This window comes from Macrotis lagotis, chromosome X (assembly GCF_037893015.1).
Source record: "Macrotis lagotis isolate mMagLag1 chromosome X, bilby.v1.9.chrom.fasta, whole genome shotgun sequence".
Taxonomy (NCBI): Eukaryota; Metazoa; Chordata; class Mammalia; order Peramelemorphia; family Peramelidae; genus Macrotis; species Macrotis lagotis.
Genome location: NC_133666.1, coordinates 671,193,511 through 671,213,380, shown reverse-complemented (window position 1 = coordinate 671,213,380; position 19,870 = coordinate 671,193,511). Strand labels below are relative to the sequence as shown.

The window sequence follows — 19,870 nt, the reverse complement described above, 5'->3', positions numbered from 1 at the left end:
GTTTGTGGTTGAGGATGTTGTAGAGTACTGGAGATCTTGTGGTCATTCTTTCTAGAGCCCTTCATTTGCAAGAGGGAAGGAATGTTCAGACAAGGGGATAACCGAATTTAAAAAAAAATAAATTTTTTATTCTAGCAACATGCAAAGAATTTTCAACATTTCAATTTTTGGTCAGATTTTTCTTCATTTTTTCCTTTCCCTCCCCCCAACAGTAAGTAATCTGATATAGGTTATATATGTATAGGTATGTATAATGATGTTAAACATATTTTCATATCAGTCATATTATACAAGAAAAATCAAAACAAAATGAGGAAAAACCAGGAGGGGGCAAAAAGCATAGAGCACAAAATAAATTTTAAAAAGTGACTATAATCTGCTTTGTTCTGCATTCATACTCCATAGTTCTTTCTCTGGATATGGATAGCATTTTCCATAACAAGTCTTTTGGGATTGTCTTTGATCACTATATCACCAAGAAGGGCTGTCCTAGTTGATTGTCACACAATGTTGCTATTAATGTGTACAATTATCTAATGGTTCTGCTCACTTCACTCAGCATCAGTTCAGACTTTTCTGAAGTTCACCTGTTCATGATTTCTTCCAGAACAGTAATACTCCATCTCATTCATACACCACAATTTGTTTATCCATTCCCCAGTTGATGGGCATCCCCTCATTTTCCGATTCTTGGCCATTACCAAAATAACTGCTATAACTATTTTTGACATTTTCCCTTTGTTACAGTCTTTTTGAGATAGAGACCTTGTAGTGACATTGTTGGATCAAAGGGTAGACACAGTTTTCTTACCGTTTGGACGTAATTCCAAATTGCTCTCCAGAATGGTTGTCCAATTCTCAACTTCCCCAACAATGCATTAGTGTTCTGGTTTTCCCATATCCCCTCCAATATTTTCCTTTTTTGTCATATTGGCCAACCTGATAGGTGTCAGGTGGTACCTCAGAGTTGTTTTAATTTGCATTTCTCCAATCAATAATGAGGATAACTGATTTTTGAAGGTGCTGAGGAAAGGCTCCCTGGGCCCCTTTAACCCCTTAAATGTATTTAGATTTTAACAGGGAGCATCCAACTTTGGGAGCATGAGGAATATCTAGATATGAATCACAGAATTTGAGAGTTGGATGGGATCTCACTGAACAGCCAGTTCAACTCATACTCAGAAGCAGTCCTCACTGTGTCCTGGTGCCAGTCAGGAGAGCCTCTTCAATCTCAGAGGCCTCAGTGAGGTGGTTTCCAGCGTCAAGCTGAAGGATAGGATTCCCAGACCATTCAGATGCCCTGTATTCTGTGATGCCTTACCTGTAGTCAGCAGACTAGAGGCTGGGTGAATGAGAATTGATGCTGACTCTCATTACCATCTACTTTATTTTTTGTTAATTTACTAATACTCTTCTAACTGTACTTAGGGTTTTGAGTAATTAGGAAAACCAGCAGGGGATCAGATATTTCCTAAGTAGGAGGGGGACTTAGCTTCAACACCTTAGAAAAGTGCTGCCATCTACAAACGAGAGACAAAGCCAAGGGGGAGTGGCAGAGTTATCGCCAGCTCTCCTCTGTATTGGGTGGTAGACATGACTGATGGGGCAGAGAGAGGGAAGGGAATCAGGGATTGGGCACAGCATCTCCTATTTGTTACAACAGGAAGGGTTACTAAAATGTTTTGAGAATTTGGGAGCCCTCATGAAATAAGTATATATATTTTTAATATAATAAGCTAATACTCCTCAGAATGCTTATGTTTTGGTATCATAAATCAGTCACATTACTTTTTATCATAACTCATGTTGCATAATCTCCTTCCTAAGTGGTTGGGTTTTTTTTTTCAATCACACCTTAAAAGTACTAAGTTTGGAATGTTAGTTCCTCATTTCATTAGATTAGATTAAGAGAAAAAAAATAAGCACTAGAAACCAGAATGATCAAGGAAGCGTCAAATCTGTGAACCCAGTAGAGAATAGCATTCTCTGGCTAATAGAAATATCAAGGCTTAGAAAGCATCTTAATTGACTAGTCATTGTGGAATGAATTTTTCCGAATACTCTTACTGTGCTATGACTACTTTTACCACTGGCTTTAAGAACTTGATTTTTTACAAAGAATTTTTTAAATTTTTTTCTTCATAAAGAATATAGTTTAGTTTTGTTTAATTTGAATTTTTACAGTGAACATTTTTCTTCCCATTGACATATATATATACATAAAATCACATGTGTATGTATGTATATATATACACATATGAATATCTATAATTGCATTATAATCTTAGGAGATTCAAAGTATCTTTCCTTCCTCAGAGATCTTAGCTTTCCCTGATTTCCAGCCTCTTTCTTAGTTAATCTGTAAGCTAGTACAAAGGTCCCAGGACAGTGACTATTTACAGAGCCGAGGTGAATTTTTCTATAAAGTGAATAACAGAACTTTATATAATGATTAGAATCATAATAGGATTATAAAGGTATCCATATATAATTGGATTATAGCAGAAGGTAACCACAGATCTTAACTGGCTTTTATATTACCTGAACTTCAGCCCAACTTTATGAAACATCAGCAAATCTTACCCTGTATAGTTGCAAAAATGTCCACATGGAGTTTGCTCCACTTTGTCAAGAAGCAATAGTAGTAGGCCAGAACATTTGAAGCCATATAACAAATAAACTGTGTCAAGTTCAAGCTAAACGTGAATGAAGGTCATTTCATTTTATCCATGCCCAATATTGTAGGAAAGCTTTACATGATGTCTTTTTGAAACTAATTATTTTACATATTTTCCAAAAAGGGGATGTGTGTTTTGAAATTAATCTGGTGGTTTGATACTAGTTTTCTGAAAAGTAGCATGAAAAATTAGGCCAACAGCAGTAGTCTTTGTGATGTGTATGTGGATTCCACTTAGAACTGGATACCTTCTAGAAGAAGGTGCTTCATGATGTTTGAATGGAAAATTGATCTCAGAAATCCTAGGCTGGGATTACCAAAAGTGAGACTAATCAATTGATGAAATAGTTTAAATTCAATAAATATAATTTTGGTTTTTTACATAGTCAAAGATACTAATTAATTAGATAAGGAGAAAAAGGGCCTGCATGGGGGAGGTGGACTTACCTGCTGTTGCCCTGAAGGATTGCCGGGGCCCAAGTGTAAGTAGAAGCGAAGCTGTTGGGGTCAGCCCAGCCCCATGTAGCTGGGATTCTAAGGTCTTCTCTCCCTTCTGCAGGATTATCTTTTTAATTTCTCTTGATGTGGCTAAGTCTGCACCTGATGAATGCGGGGCTAGATGCCAGCTGTGCTATCCCTGCCCAGCAGCTGAGAAAGCTCCAGACTTTACATGCATCCTTTTTTTTTAAGGTTTTTGCAAGGCAAATGGGGTTAAGTGGCTTGCCCAAGGCCACACAGCTAGGTAATTATGAAGTGTCTGAGGTCGGATTTGAACCCAGGTACTCATGACTCCAAGGGCCGGTGCTTTATCCACTGTGTCACCTAGCCACCCCTGTTTACATGCATCCTTAGCCCAGGTACCAAGACTACCAACCCTGGCTTACTGAGGTGCTCACTCCTAAGAAAAACCAGCTGACCTCACAATTTGAGGACAACTGCCTTCTCAGAAATCAGGTTTTGGGGGGGGGGGGCGGGGCAAGAAAAGATAGTTCTCTTGCTTCTGATTGTGGCTTCAGCCCGAATCTAATATTTGACATCTCAGAATTGTTCTGTGGCTCCGATTTAAGACAAATGTAAAAGGGTTAGCAATATTGAATGAAACAAAGAAAATCTATGTTGAGTCCTCTTTGCCCTTAGTCAGGAATGAGGACTCTCTGCTTCTGAGAAATGAGGAAGTTTAAACATGACAATGGAGGAACTCTGCTGGGTTGGGCAGGCCCTTTGAACTTCTCACAATCTGTCCCCTTTTACTATCTGCTAGCTAAATACCAGTGGACTTTGATAATGAAGGTGTGTGCCGCCAGCTTTGCTATCTCTACCCACAGACTTAATTTAATTTTGTGACCTTTTAAATTCATTAAATTCAACTGATACTGATTTATATCTGCCTTCATTTTTAGTCCAGGTATGGGTATCAGGATTGAAGGGTGGTTGACTTGACTTTTTAGTAGTGTCACATACTGAAAGATATCCCATTTAAATCAGGAAATAGGAAAAAAGGGTGGTGGAGGGAGTCAGGGTGTCTCTTCTCTACTTCTCCATAGCTTTACTTACCCCCATTAAGGGAAAGTAGTCAAGTAGATAAACTTGAACCATTTTCTTAAGGCTTAAAATAATAATGATGCTGCTGCTGATAGCTAGAATTTATATAATACCTACTGTATCAGACCTTGTGTTAACAACCACTTCACAAATATCATCTCATATGATCCTTGCAAATACCCTTGGAGGTAGATATTAATAGTATCCCATTTTCAGGTGAAGAAACAGAAGCAAACCAGAGATAAGTGACTTGTCCAGGATCATATAGTAAGTTTCTAATGTTGATTTTGAACATAACTCTTTCTAACTTCAGGCCTAGCACTGTATCTACTGCATCACCTAGCTATAATAATATAATAACATTTGAAAAAAAAAGTCTAGGAAGGTCTTATAAGAGTCATTATATTTAATAGATGCTTGTCTTTCAGAAATGACTTTTTAAGGGGATTTTTTAAAAAAAAACCTTTTAGTTTTTTTTTAAATTTATTTATTAAGGCAATGGGGTTAAGTGTCTTTCCCAAGGTCACACAGCTAAGTAATGTGTCTAAGGTCAAATTTGAACCCAAATCCTCCTGACTCCATAGTCAGTGCTTTATCCACTTCGCCACCTAGCTGCCCCTTAGTGTGTTGATCATGTAATTATTAAAACCATCAAATTGGCTGGGAAACAAAAGTAACATTGTTGAGAATAGTTTGTAGTTGAACTATTAAATTGGTAGTTTGATTGAAAGAACACTCACTAAATGCAGATTCTGAAGACCTGGTTTCAGATTCTAAGTTCTGCTTCTCAGGGGCCAGCTATACAACTTTGGACAAGTCACCTGGTCAAGCTCCCTAACCAATCTTGGTTTCCTCCTTTGACCTGTTAAGTAATAAAATTAATTTGTTGTGTCTTTGTTCTTTGAGCTAATTACAAAATAGTGCTTTTAATATTGTTTTTTGTTTCACATTCTTCTTACGTAGTCAGAGTCTCTCCATGTGTAAATATTTAAAATTCCTTAATTCAGTACATTTTCATTATTTTTAGAAATAATTCAAACTCATATTTAACACTTAAATTGGGATTTCTTTTGGGTATAGATATTAGAATACTTATTTCTCAGTAGATATAATTATCTATTTATTTATAAACAACTTCTGGGAAAAAAAAACAAAAAATGTTCCCCTCCAAAATTGGTCATTGTCTGTAACTTCCTCAATGTAAAGCAGTCCCTTCACATCAGCCTGGAGCACTGAAAGGTAGACATTACCACTGGATGTCCAAGGAAGAGCCTGAACTCGATGTCTGTCAAAGTAGCAGGAGTATGAACCAAGGGAAGATTGATGAAAGCTGGCATTTATAGAGCTCTTTCAAGTCTGCAGAGTGTTGTACATATGTTATCATATTTGGTCCTTATAGAAACTCTGGGGTAGTTGAGATAAATATCCCCATTTTACATATGAGGAAAATGAGGCACAGTAAAGTTATCCATACAAGTCTGATTTGAATTCTGGACTTCCTGACTCTAAGGCTAGCACTCTATCCATAAAATCTGATAAATTTGCCCATAGTCTGGGAATGTTCCTTTTTAATTAATAGGAAAGTCCTACCTATATACCAGTTTTTCCTATTTTTTAAGGATCATAATTAATAGAGTATATTCAAAGCAGGTAACTTGGAAGGAGTAACTGATTTTGACTGAATGAATTTATCTCTTTGTTTAGCATCTTTCATTTCTTCCTTTCTTTTGCTTTTGACAGACAAATGATTTCTTTAGTAGAATTGCAATTTGCCTGTTGGCTTCAGCCAGAAAATCTCCTAAGTGGCTTGGACCTCTCCTCTACAGAGTCCATTCAACCCAGCAATCCTTCATCAAGGGCCTCCATGGGAGAGGCACTGTGAGGTGCTGGGGACACAAAGGCAAGTCCTTTTCTTGGTGCAGCCTTTCTTTAAAGCCTCCCAAGCTGACTGCTTTGGCTCTTGAGCTGGGCCCTGCTTAGAGATTTCCCTGCTTTCCTGACGTCGATGCGGTCTTGGAGGGATTAGAAATGGCTTGTGATGGCTCGCTTGTGACTAGTGCTCAGAGGAGGTTACCTGGAGGCTGTCTCTGGAGAACGCTTTTGCCAAGGGAATAACTCCTAGACTTGCTTTTTAAAGCAATAAGATCATAATCTATGTATTTCACAGGACTATTAGCCAGAGCACCACTTTTATCTTATCTTTTATTCTCTTTTGTGTAATTCCTTGTAGATTTGACACTTCCTCTTTTTTTCCCCTCCTTTCTCTCATTTTAATCTTATCTGTACCTGAAGGAATATTAGTATCTTTTATTACTTAGAGCAATTGATCTCACTTATTCTGTGACTCTGCTGCCTTATAGTATGATCTCCAGTAGACAAATAACTGACCTAAAAAGGCTTTGAAGGAAATCTCAGGGATCTGAGGGTATTGCCTTTTGCTATCTCAATTCAGTCCAATATGTAAAATCCTTCCTCTTTGGAGTCTCTTGGTACTTTTTAGTATTATGAACTAGCCAAAGCATTAATTTTCCAATGGTTCTGATTTACCCCAGATTTTCCTCTAAAATTGTGTTTTTATGCTAAAACCCATGATGGGAACATTCCCTCTCTGTATAATGCTTTAAGGTCATTGAAGATGGTAAAATGATAAACATCTACCATTTGAGTAATGATGACTGAAACTCTGAGGTTTTATTTTAAGTGTATTTAAAAACCAGAAAATATTAAAATTCTCATAGTTCTTTGCTCAGCAGAAGTTATTTTTGCTTTGAAAATTTGCTTTATTTGCTTCTCATGTCAATATGAAGATGAGTTGGATTTTAAAAATCAGTAACTTTGTGTTGTCCTTCCTCAGGCACCTGAGGGTAGTAGGATATGGGGAGTTGAAGCTATTGCTTGTTCATAAGTCTTATTTAGCTGAAGTTTAAGATAACCCCTTTAGTTTTCAGAAGTTATGTAGATGGGCTTGTATGTGCAATTGGAAGGCCTCATTTTAACATGTAATTAAATTTTATCTTGGATTAATTTCAACTTCTTAAACCTTTTTTACTCTAGAAGTAATTATAATACATTTTACCTAGAAATTTTTTAAAAATTAGGATTTCATTATCTATTGCTGGAGAAGTAGTTTTGTTATTGAGGTTTTTTTTAAGTCTGACTCTAGAATTAGGAGTATAAATTTTCATGGAATTTGTCAGAAGCAAAGCCTTCCCTTTTATATCCTTGGTTTAGATTTAGTTGTTAGGAGAAATTCTATTCTTTTTTGAACTGTACTGTAAGCTATATTAAGGATTGTTAAGGGGTCCCCTGAACTTATCTATTTGAGTTGCCCTATTTTCCATAAACATTGCACCCACAGTGCAGTGTTGTGAAAGAGATTATAGAAGGGTTTCAGAATATAGCTGGCAAGTCCCAGTCACCTCTACCAAGTACTCTGATCTCATAAAACTAATAACCCAATTGAAATAATATTATAAATAAAAATGAAATGTTCGTATCTTTCCTTATATCAGTGTTACTGTTATTTCAATTATGAAATTATTGTTTCAGTGTAATAATGATAATAATTTGGTGGTCTTAATGAACAACTTTCAGCTAATATATGTGAAGGGAAGTTTTTAACAGAGCCTTAAGATTATTGGGCTCCATTTCCTTAAACTGACATGTGTTTATGGAAAATTTGAGCATGAGAAGTTATGTACTATTCCTGGAGAGAATTTATTTTTACCTTAAACAACTTTTAGGTTGGCAGTGCTGTATGTACCCAAAGTAGTATCAAAGGTATTGTCTAAACAATGTCTTATTATGATATTAAAGTCTGGATCAGAAATAAATGTGAACAGCAAAAATTAGAAAGAGAGCAAAAAACTGGGGGGGAAATTTTTTCAGTAAGTTTCTCTGATAAAATTCTCATTTCTCAAGTATGTAGATAACTGAAACAAAATTTAAAAAATAAGAACCATTATCTATTTGACTGAGGGATGTGGACAGGTAGTTTTCAGAAGAAGAAATCAAAATTATCAATAATCATATAAAAAAATGCTCTGACTTCTGTTGATAAGAGAAGTGCAAATTAAAAGAACCCTGGCATACTACTCCATACCTATCAGCTTGGCTAACTTGATAGAAAAGGGAAATAATAAAATGCTGGAGGGGACGTGGGAAAATAGGGATACTAAGTTATTGGAGCAATGAACTGGTTTAACCAATCTGGAGAACAATTTAGAACTATATCCCACCCCCAAAGGGCTGTGAAACTGTACATCCTTTGACCCAGAAATATCATTACCAGATCTGTATCCCAAATAGATCAAAGAAAAGGACCTTTGTGCATAAAAATATTTATAGCAGCTCATTTTGTTGAGGCAAAGAATTGAAATATAAGGGGATGTCTATCAAACCCATCAGTTGGGAAATGACTGAAAAAGTTGTGGTCTGTGATTGTGTTAGAATACTATTGATACTATTAAAAATGACAAGGGGGATGGTTTCAGAAAAACTTAGGTAAACTGATGCAAAGTGAAGTGAACAGTATCAGAACATGGTACAGCAATATTGTAATGACAATTAATTATGAAAAACATAGCTTCTCTGATCAATATAATAATAATCCATGAAAATTACAAAGGACCTATGATAAAAAAATTCTGTCTTACCTCCAGAGAGAGAAATGAAGCCTTTTTTTTTCCACTTTATTTTTCGTGCCTTTTTCCCCCAAATGGCTAATGAGAAAATAATGTTTTGTTTGACTTTACATATATGTAATGGATATTGTTTTAGTGGGGCATAGGCCAAGATGGAGGGAGAGATTTTGGAATTGAAAATAAAAATTTTAAAAAGATCATTGTGAAAGGAGAAAGATGCTTCATGTTAAGGATTTCATATTTGTGAATGTAATTTGATGCATGAATCCAAACAAGACGGACTTCACCCATTAGTGATTTGGCAGAAAATTTTCATTTTCTTTTATAGACAGTCCTTCCTAGGACTGTGGTGTTAGCAAACTTATGGCAGCTTGGCCTGCTTGAGGTTATTACTTTTAATCAAAGCTATGATCTTATTTTAATATGCAAAAAAGAGACATTTAGAAGAATAAAACAAGTATTGGTTTATTTTTTTATTGTCACTAAATTTTTGGTAAAAAAAAAAAAACAAAGCAAAAAAGCTATCCAAGCTCAGAATGGAAGCCCACCTTGGTTTTCCAGGTTTCATCACCATGTGTGTACTTGTTATCTAAATGACTTTAGGTGCAGATTTTAATGTTTACCCTGGACTGGTATTGCTGAAGCTTTGAACCCAAAGTCCCCTGTTGTCTGTTACCCGGCAGAGTGTCTCTTCCCATTTGGAGAGTTCTTGAGCTGTGAGACCACTGGAGCTAGGACTGGCAGGGGGTTTCTGGGTTGTGGAGCACCCCCCCCCAATACAGCTTATTCCACAAATGATATTATCATAGTGATAGGAATAATGAAGCAAGCAGCTGGATGTTGCCCTTTTCAGAGTCTACCATCTAGTCTGTTTCGTTCCAATAAGAATTAAGCATCCTCTTTGCCTAAAGAAAAGTGCTTGGCCTTGAGAGTACAAAGACAGAACATAAAACAGTTGATAATTGGGGGGGGGGGGGTCCTAACTCTAAAATGGTAGACCAGAACTATATTTCTTTTGAAAGGCTTTAAAATGCCAACCTGAAGTGTTATAAGAAACTCCCATATTGGTTTCTTGTGTACATGATCAGAAAAAAACTTTAAAAGTAAAATCAGGAGGTGGAGACAAGATGGGAGAGTAAAGGCAGGAAATCCTCGAGCTCTCCCCCAAACCCTTACAAATACCTTTAAATAATGACTTTAAGCAAATTCTAGAATAGCAGAACCCTCTCCCCCCAAAAAGACAATGGAACAATTTTTTAGCCCAAGACAACTTAGAAGGTTGGCAGAAAAGGTCTGTTGGCCCAGGGTAAGAGAGGGGGAGCAGGCTGGAGGAGCCCAGGCCCTGCACACCAGCAGCAGACCCTTCGGCTGCAAACAAAAGATGATGTGGAAGATCAGCAGGAAAGGTCTGCTGAACCTAAGTTCCCTCCTACCTCAACCCCAGTTCCAGCAAACCAGGGGCAGTCCTGCTCGAAGCCCACAGATGGGAAGGAGGTTGACCACCTATCAGAAGTAGATTAAAGGGTCTCTTTGCTAGCTCTGGCTTTACCCATACTTAGATCTAGGTCACAATCCTGAAGGGCAGTCCCAGGACCAGGAGGAACCCTAGCACAGCAGCACACATGACCCTAGAGGAGTAGAAAAGAGTGCTTTTAAGTCACTCACAGGCCAGGAAAGCAGACACACCTCTCCTTGGATCATATACTTTGAAGAATAGAAAACTAAGTGGTCCCAAGAGGTATTTCTGAAAATGGCTGCATAAAACCCTTGAAGCTTGAAACAGGGAGCCTTCCACCCTAAAAGGAGAGTCCTACTTTAAACAGAATTAAAAATCAAGTAATAGATTGGAAAAGGAGCAAACAGAAAAAAATTCTGACCTTGGAAAGTTATTATGGTGACAAGGAAGATCAAAACATGGACTCAGAAGATAACAAAGTCAGTGCTCTTACTTTCAAAAGCCTCTAACAAAACTATGAATTTATTTCAGATCATGAAAAAGCTCAAAAAGAATTTTGAAAATCGAGTAAAAGAGGTAGCAGAAAAATTGGGAAGAGAAAAGAGTGATGCAAGAAAATCTTGAAAAGCAAGTCAACTGCCTGGAAAAGGAAACACTAAAAGAGTGAAGAAAATAGCATCTTATAAAGGCCAAATGGTAGAAGATGTACAAAAAAAGCCAATGAGGAGAAGAATACCTTAAAAAAGCTGAATTGGTGGGGCGGCTAGGTGGCATAGTGGATAAAGCACTGGCCCTGGAGTCAGGAGTACCTGGGTTTAAATCAGGTCTCAGACACTTAATAATTACCTAGCTGTGTGGCCTTGGACAAGCCACTTAACCCCATTTGCCTAAAACCTAAAAAAAAAACCTGAATTGGCCAAATGTAAAAAGGAGGTATAAAAGCTCACTGAAGAAATAATTTCTTAAAAATTAGAATTGAGCAAATGGAAACTAGTGATATTATGAGAAATAAAGATGTGATAGAATAAAAAATGTGAAATATATCATTGTAAAAATAACCTTGAGAATAGTTCCAGGAGAGAGAATTTTAAAAATAACTGAACTATCTAAAAGCCATGATCAAAAAAAAAAGAGCCTAGATACATCTTTTAAGAAATTATCAAGGAAAACTGCACTTAAATTCTAGAACCAGAAGATAAAATAGAAATTAAAAGAATCCATCAATCCCCTTCTGAAAGGGATCCTGAAATGTTATAGGAATATTATAGAAAAATTTCCAGAGCTCCCAGGTCAAGGAGGAAATATTGCAAGCAGCCGGAAAGAAGCAATTCAAGTATTGTGGAGCCATAGTCAGGATAACACAAGACTTAGCAGCTTCCACATTAAGGGCTTGGAATATGATATTCCAAAAGAGCTTGGATTACAGTCAAGAATTAACTACTCAGCCAAAGTGAACATACTCTTTCAGGGGAAAAGATGGCCATTCAATGAAATAGGGGACTTTCCTGATGAAAAAGAAATTGAAAATATGACTTTCAAATATAAGACAAGCATAAAAAGGTAAACAGGAAAGGAAAATCATTAGGGGTTTAATAAAGTTAAACTGTTTATATTCCTCCATAGGAAGATAATATTGGTAACTCATACAAATTTTCATTATTAGGATAATTATTAGTTAAAAAGGAGTAAATATAGAGAGGGCAGAGGTGTGAGTTGAATATGAAGAAAAAATAAAATTAAGGATGAAAGAGAAATGTACTGGGAGAAAGGGAAAGAGAAAAGTAGAATGGAGTAATCATCCAACAGAGAGGCAAGAAAAAGCTTTTACAGCAAAGGGGAAGGAGGTTGGGGAGTGAGGGGGATGATTGAACCTTCTCATCAGAATTGGCTCAGTGTAGAAATAACATACACACTCAAAAGGGATAATATTTTACTCTACAGGGAAATAGGGGAGGGACATAAGAAAAGGGAGAAAGGTGGTAAAAGGTAGGGTCGATTGTGGGGAAGGGTAGTTGGAAGCAAAAATACTGAGGAGGGACAACATGAAAGATGAGAGAAAATATAGAATAAATGGGGAGAAATACAATGGGGGGAAACAATTAGTATTCTCTTATAGAGACCTCTTTTTTTTTTTTTTTTTTTTTTTTTTTTGCAAGGCAAATGGGGTTAAGTGGCTTTCCCAAGGCCACACAGCTAGGTAATTATTAAGTGTCTGAGACCAGATCTGAACCCAGGTACTCCTGACTCCAGGGCCGGTGCTTTATCCACTGCACCACCTAGCCGCCCCGAGACCTCATTTCTCAAAACATATAGAGAACTGAATCAAATTGGTAAAAAATAAGAGCCATTTCCTCAGATGATAAATGATCAAAATATATCAAGTTTTCCAGATGAAGTTAATGAAAGCTATTAATAATCATATGAAAAATACTCTTAATTGATTTGAGAAATGCAAATGAAAATGACACTGTGATATAGCTCATACCTATTATATTTACTAACAGGACAGAAAAAGGAAAATGCTATATTTTGGAGGGGATATGGGAAAAATAAGACATTAATGTGTTGTTGGTGGAGTTGTGAACTGTCCTCCATTCTGTAGAGCAATTTAGAACTATGCCCAAAAGGCTATATACATGTATGCCCTTTGACCTAGTAATATACCATTATTAGATCCATATCTCAAAAGAGATAAAAAAGCAAAAAAAGAAAAGGACCTATAGGTGTATATATAGCTCTTTTCTGTTGGCAAAGAATTGGAAATTGAGGGGATGCCCATCAATTGGGAAATGGCTGATTAAATGGTGGTATGTGATTGTGATGAAATGCTGTTCTGTTATTAGAAATGATGAGCAGGCTGCTCTTAAAAAAAATTTTAAAAACCTGGAAAGACATAAGTCTTACACAGATGCAAAGTGAAATGTACTGTGTACAAAATAACAATACTGTAGGATGATCAGCTGGGAATGACTTCGTTTTTCTCAGCAATACAGTGACCTGAGACAGCTCTGAAGGATGCCATCCATGCCCAGAAAGAGAGAGCTGATAGTTTTCAGAATAAAAACTGCTGGAGCATCTTTTTTTTTAATCTCTTTTTTCTTGGGGATTATTTATTTTTGGCCTATATTTTCTTTCACAACTTATAGAAATGTTCAGCAGGACCACACACACATATATATATGATACATTGCTTATCTTCTCAGTGGGAAGGGGGAGGGGGGAGTGGGGAGGAAGAAGAGAATTTGGAACTCCTAAGTTTTAAAAATAACTTTGGTAGATTTACACTAATATTTCTGAAAAGTTGAGAGAGATCATCCATGGTGAACAAGTTTTTTTTAAGTGCTGTGTGCTAGACACTGTGCTGGCTGTTGTGGATGAAAAGACAAAGCAGCAGCAGTGGCACCAGGTCTGCCCCCCAGGAACTCCTGGTCTCTCCTCATTCTGTTGGGGATCGGTCATCTCCCTGGCTGGCAGCTTCCATACTTATCTTAAAGCCGGTGTGGTAGAAGCTTTCCTCCAGACTCTGAGCATAAGGAAGGTAGGGGGTCTTCATGTACCCGAACAGATAGTTTCAGGGGTTGGTATGGTAGGATGGTATCTGACTCCCTACTCATGCTTTGTGGTAAACATTATGTAGATGATAATATTTTGGGTGAGAGCGGGGTGGGAGAAGTTAAGTCCTACTTATGAAAACTAATTTTTTTGTACTCCCTTTAAAAGACCTAGGTCTTTTGCTGTTGATTACAGGCAGGAGTGTTTAACCATTTTTCTCCCCAACCATTTCTCTCTTTTGAATGCCATTCCCATTCTGGTCTAAATAAATCTCAATTTAACTGTCCTAGTTTGCTCTGAAGCTTTGTATTTCTGATACAGGATACTTTCAACTTCCTTAAAGAAAAATTCATGGCTGATTAAAATGCAGCATCATATTTCAAATATATATTTTATTCTGTTGATCTAGTTTTATCCACACTCTAATCCTCAACACAAGACTTTATATTATGTAACTTGTCCTTCTCAAGGAAATAAAAAAATATGTGGATTTTCAAGATTTTTTTTTCACTTGCTCATCTAGGTTATATGTCTTTTGACCCTCTCTTCCTTAAAGAGATTCAGCTAATGGTACCTTTTTGTCATACAGAGAAGTTGAGAGAAAGAGAGAGAGAGAAGCAAACAGGTGTCTGAAAGGTTGTGCACTATTCTGGGAGAAATCTGATTAATGTTGATGTGCTAAATTTATCAGGTTAGGATTGTAACCTGCTGTCAGATTACATAGTTCATACCAAGGTCAATTGTAAAGCTTGTATCAGTTTCACATGTTTTCTATGTGAAGGACATTTGGAGATGAAACCAATTTGCATTTAACAGCAAAATTAATTGTGTCTCTTTGATTGGGAGTTGGCTGAGAAGAAAATTTTTCCTTGAACAATTTGAAAACAGTGACTCAGATGGCATTCCCAAGGCCTGTACTTGGACTCTGTTTTACCACAAATTGCTGCATTCAAATTATGTCTCTTATGGTGGAAATAAGTATCTTCACTATAAAAAATAGGAAAACCTCAACAAGAGTTCACAAAATTGACATCACTGTTTGAAAGGGTGGCAGTTACTGCAGTTCACCATGTCCTTACGTTAATGCAGTGCCACCAAAATATCCAGATTGTTATATTACAGTTCAACAAACATTTATTTATTTAGAGAGAGAGAGAGAGAGAGAGAGAGAGAGAGAGAGAGAGAGAGGCCTACCCTAGATTTTAAAAGAGACCAATTTTGAAGGGTTCAGACAAAGGACAGGTCAGATCCCAGGGACTAAAATTATATAAGGAAAGTCATCCCCAAAGGGATGAAACTCTTTTAAGACTAAAAAGACAGTAAGAGAAATAATTCCAGGGGAAAAGAGAAAACTGTCATCCAAAGGGAGCATTGTAAACTTATGTGGATGCATAGAGAACTCCCAATTTAAATTTCAAAAACGTGTACAGAAAATGTACAGGTAGTAGGATGAATACAAGAGTATGCTGTAGTCCCAGAAGGATAGAATGAAGATGATAAATCTCAGAATTAGTTGAGGTTTGTAGAGCTAATAAAATAATTTTTGAAAGTCACATTGGTGAAAAGGATTCAAGAAAAAGGGTTAGGACTGCAGATTGCCCCCCAAAAAAGTCATGTTCCTCACTTTTTGTACCTACTAATAAGAATGGTGTTTGAACTTTAAGAACTCCATATAAAGGACTACCCAAGCTAAGAAGCAGTTAAGAGTCCCTCCCAGCAGAGATAACTTCAAGTCCCCTGTCTCAGATGACCTACATTCAAAAGTATTAAAAGGGCAGGTGTACTCGGCCCCACTATCTGGGATCTTAGGGAGACGAGGGACAATAGGAGAACTGAAGAAGGGCAGATGTCCCAACTTTCAGAGCAGGGAGTCTGCAAATTAGGTGTGTTAGCAAAAATTTTAGCCTGCAGAAGAGAATACTTCATTGGGTGGGATCATTGTAGGTGTGACATGGGCACTACCATTAGTGGAGAGGTAAATGATATGTATTCTGCTTATCCCCAAACTGTTGAATGAGGAGTAAGGAATAAAAGTTGGAAAGAATCAAATTTGGCTTATTAGAGGACAGTTACTAATAATGAAATGTTTAGAAGGGAAAAGGCCCCCTTCAGGTGATTGGTCCCCATTCCTCTAGCACAAGCTGGAATGTTGTAGAATTATTCTTGCTCGGTTTTGGTTGCTCTGAGGGACTTTGCCCCTCACCTCAACCTCAGTGGCCTTATTTTTTTTTTAAATCAATTTCTATTGATATCTTTGTTTTTTACATCCCCTGTGTTTCCAACCTTCTCTCCTTCCCCTCTCTTATAACAAGGGGAGAAAAAAAAAACAGTGCAGTAAAATTATCTAACATACTTTAAAAAAAGTCCAGCATATAGATTGTTCCATACACACACCATTTGAAAGAAGTGAGGGGAGAGAGGGCTACTGAGGAATCTAGCAGATCCTCTCGTATATAATGGGGAGGTAATTTAAGAGAGTTATGGAAGGCCTTGAAACTGGCCATCTTGAAGGCAAAGAAGGGTCTGAGAGTTGGAGAGGGATTAGATAGCTTGTCAGTAAAAATGTAGGCCCTGGGCTAAAGGTCAGGAATGCAAAGAAAAGCAAAAGATGGTTCCTTTACTTGAGGTCCTCAGAAACCAATAGGGGAGACAGCAGGCGGACAAACAAGCTAGATACCCGATAAAAGGAAATAAGGCATTAGAATGAAGAATTGGGAAAGCTTCCTGTAGGAGGGGGGATTTTAGCTAGGGCTTCCAGGGGATAGAAATGAGGAAGGAACAGCATTACAGGCATAGAGGGGATAAGCTGGATGGCCAGAGAAAATGCTTGGAGCCTAGAGAAAGAATATCTTGTTGGAGGAACAACAAGGAGGCCAGTGTCATTGGGTAGAAGAATATCTGGGATAGGGTGGGTAGGAGGTGGTAAGAAGACTGAAAATGTGGGGCCAGGTTATAAAGGACTTTGGATACCCAACAGAGGATTTTATATTTGATCCTGGAGGTGATAGGGAGCCACTGGCATTTATGGGAGAAGAGGAGGATGGAATGGTTCAGTCAGACCTACCCTTTAGGAAATCACACTTGCAGCTAAATTTAGGAGGACAGAATGTAGTGGAGAGAACCTCAAGGCAAGCAGACCTCAGACATGGGGGCTTTGGTGTCCTCAGGAGGAGGACATCCAAATGACCCAAGGAAACTGACAAACCTTGGTGGAAAGATTGGCAATGTTGGGAGGGGGTGACAGTAAGGAGTTGAGAATGGCACTAGAGGGGCAAGCCTGAGAGCCTGGGAGGGCAATGGTACCCTGAGATGGGGGGTTGAAAGACTGAATTGGGGGCAACTTGGTGGCACAGTGGGTAGAGCACCAGTTCTGGAGGGGGGGAAACTGAATTGAAATACAGTCTTAGACATTTAACACTTAATGGCTGTGAAATGCTAGGCAAGTCCCTTAATCCATATTGCCTAGAAGCAAGGAAGGAAGGAAGGAAGGAAGGAAAGAAAGAGAAAGAAAGAGAAAGAAAGAGAAAGAAAAGAAAGAAAAGACAAATTTGGGAGGAGAGATAAGTTGTATTTTGAACACATTGGACCTCTTAGTCAGTGGTACTTCCAATTTGAGGTGTCTTATATGCAGTTGGAAAAGATCTAAATAAGAAGGATCAGTGTAGAAATGATAATTGAATCCATGGAAACCAATGAAGTGAAGAGGACCAGGACAGACCCTGGCAAGACTCTTCAAATGATAAAAGTTGTGATTTGAATGAGTATCTCCACAAGGAGAACCCAGAGAGTGGATGCCCCCCAAATTAGAGAAGAACATTGAGATGAGGGTGATCAGTGATATCAGAGGCTGTAGAGTGGTGAAGGGGAATGGGGATTGAGGAAAAATTGGATAATTTTTCCAAACACATGGACACAGGAAATGAGATTGATGAGTCTAGTTGTGGTGGGACGTGATAGGAAGTGAAGTGAGGCTAAAAAGAGGTGCTGGAGCTATCCTTGGACAGGCCTTTGAAACAGAGAGCCCATGAAAGTTTTTGACAAGTGGTGTGGTCAGATTTGTCCCCTTCGAGGGCTCTTTGAGCAGTTCTGTGAAGAGTGACTGGAGAGAGCCAAGGCCAAAGCAAGGAGACAAGTTTAGAAGCTGTTGCAGCATCCCAGGGAACTTGGGAGAGGCTGTGTGAAAGAGAGGAGAGAATGAATGAGGTCACTTCTGCCTAAACAGGGTGGAAGCAGTGAAGGAAGCAGCATTTTGGAGGAGAAACTGGCATCATGGTGATTCAATAGGGAACATAATGAATTCTAGTTTGGTTTTGTTGATGGGGGCAGACATGGAGACCCCAGCCAGGTCATTGTTAATGGGGCCCTGGAGTTCAGAAGAGAGATAAGGGAACAGAGAAATGTTCAGGTTCCCTACAGGTGAAACCTTGATTCTCATTGAATAGTAAGGTTGAGATTGGCGTCTCCTGCTGGGCTAGGGGGAGGCTATGAGCCACTTCCTTGTCCCTGCTAGTCCACCTAAAGGTTCCACTGTGATTCTGTCTACCATTTCTCTAGGGAGATTTCACTTTGTCCTTTATGTTGACCTGTTACCCTCATTAGACTTGGCCCATTTCTCAAGGGTAAGAGCTATCTGACACATAGGGCAATTAATAAATACTTATTAACTAACTAGATTTCCCACATCTGACCAATCATTGGAGAGGGAAAACAATTCCATACAGGCTCTTTTACTTGTTAGGAACACTTCTGTATATAAGGAAAATTTTATTTATGATCTGAATGTTGTACAGTATTACTGATTATGCATCTTTATTTTATCTCACTCAGTTTTACTGGTCATATTTTAAAGTAGCCTTTCAATCTTGTAATCATCGTTTCAATCAGTTGACTGGACTTTGAGTCAGAAGAGATGTAGATTCAAGTTCTGACACTGACATTACTAGTTGTGTATCTTTGAACCAGTCACCTTCTTTTGGGTCTCTAATTTCCCTATCTGGAATAGGAGTAATTTTTGGCAATACCTACTTCACTTGGTTGTCGTACAAAAAAGGGGCAAGTTTTAAAGAGCTATATAAATGTAAATTATTCATCTCTTTCCATCTTTTTTTTTCTTTTTTAGGAGTAGCAGATGGTGTAGGAGGCTGGAGGGACTATGGAGTTGATCCGTCTCAGTTCTCAGGGACTTTAATGCGAACGTGTGAACGCTTAGTAAAAGAAGGACGGTTCATCCCAAGTAATCCTGTTGGAATTCTCACCACAAGTTACTGTGAGCTACTGCAAAATAAAATACCTTTGCTTGGTAAGGAGAGAGCACTTTTCAGCATCTTTCATTTTTTCTATTATAACACATGACCTAAACAACAGCAAAAACATCCCCATCTTCTTACTTGCCTGCCTTCTCTTTTCTTTATGCTAAACAGGTATGATAGGGAGACTGCTCAAAGAAACCAAAGAGATCAGCCAAACTCTACCTACCCTGCCCTGGGACTACCTTGACTGGCTGCCACCTAAAAAATAGTGGTAGGCATGGCAAAGTTCAGGAAAACTACCTCCTCCCCCAGAGAGCTTTCTTTACATTGGCCTCTTCCTCATAACCCCAAGAGGAAGTTAGAGCAAAGTAGTAGTATGCCTCATTTAGTGATGAGGAAACTGAACTTCTAAGAGGTTGTGACTTAGCTAGTGAGGGTCTGATAAGAGATTTGGAACCACAGCCTCCATATTTCATCTCCAGGTTCATTCAGTCTTTTCATTCTCATTCTCATTCTCTTTTTCTCTCCTCTCTTCCTTCCACTCTATTTATTTATTATTTCTTTAGTCTTGGTGACTAATATGCCATTTCTGCTCGAGATTTTTAAAGTCCCATTTGATTGTTCAGTAACTACACTGACAGAGGTGGATTCCCTGTTTATTAAAAAGCTTTAAAAAACATGTGCCCTCCCCAAATTCCATTGTATTTACTTCTTTGTATATTTATATTCTCCAAAAGAATGTAAAGTCTTG

The 19,870-nt window shown here is 38.0% G+C and overlaps 1 protein-coding gene across 1 annotated transcript in view; it reads left to right on the top strand.

The window, feature by feature from the left end:
• Positions 1–19,870, top strand: part of PPTC7 (protein phosphatase targeting COQ7) — a 39,697-nt gene that overhangs the window by 4,539 nt on the left and 15,288 nt on the right. Inside the window, exon 2 of the mRNA XM_074205640.1 lies at positions 18,990–19,169. Coding sequence (XP_074061741.1) covers positions 18,990–19,169 — 180 coding nt within the window. The remainder of the gene's footprint in view (positions 1–18,989; positions 19,170–19,870) is intronic.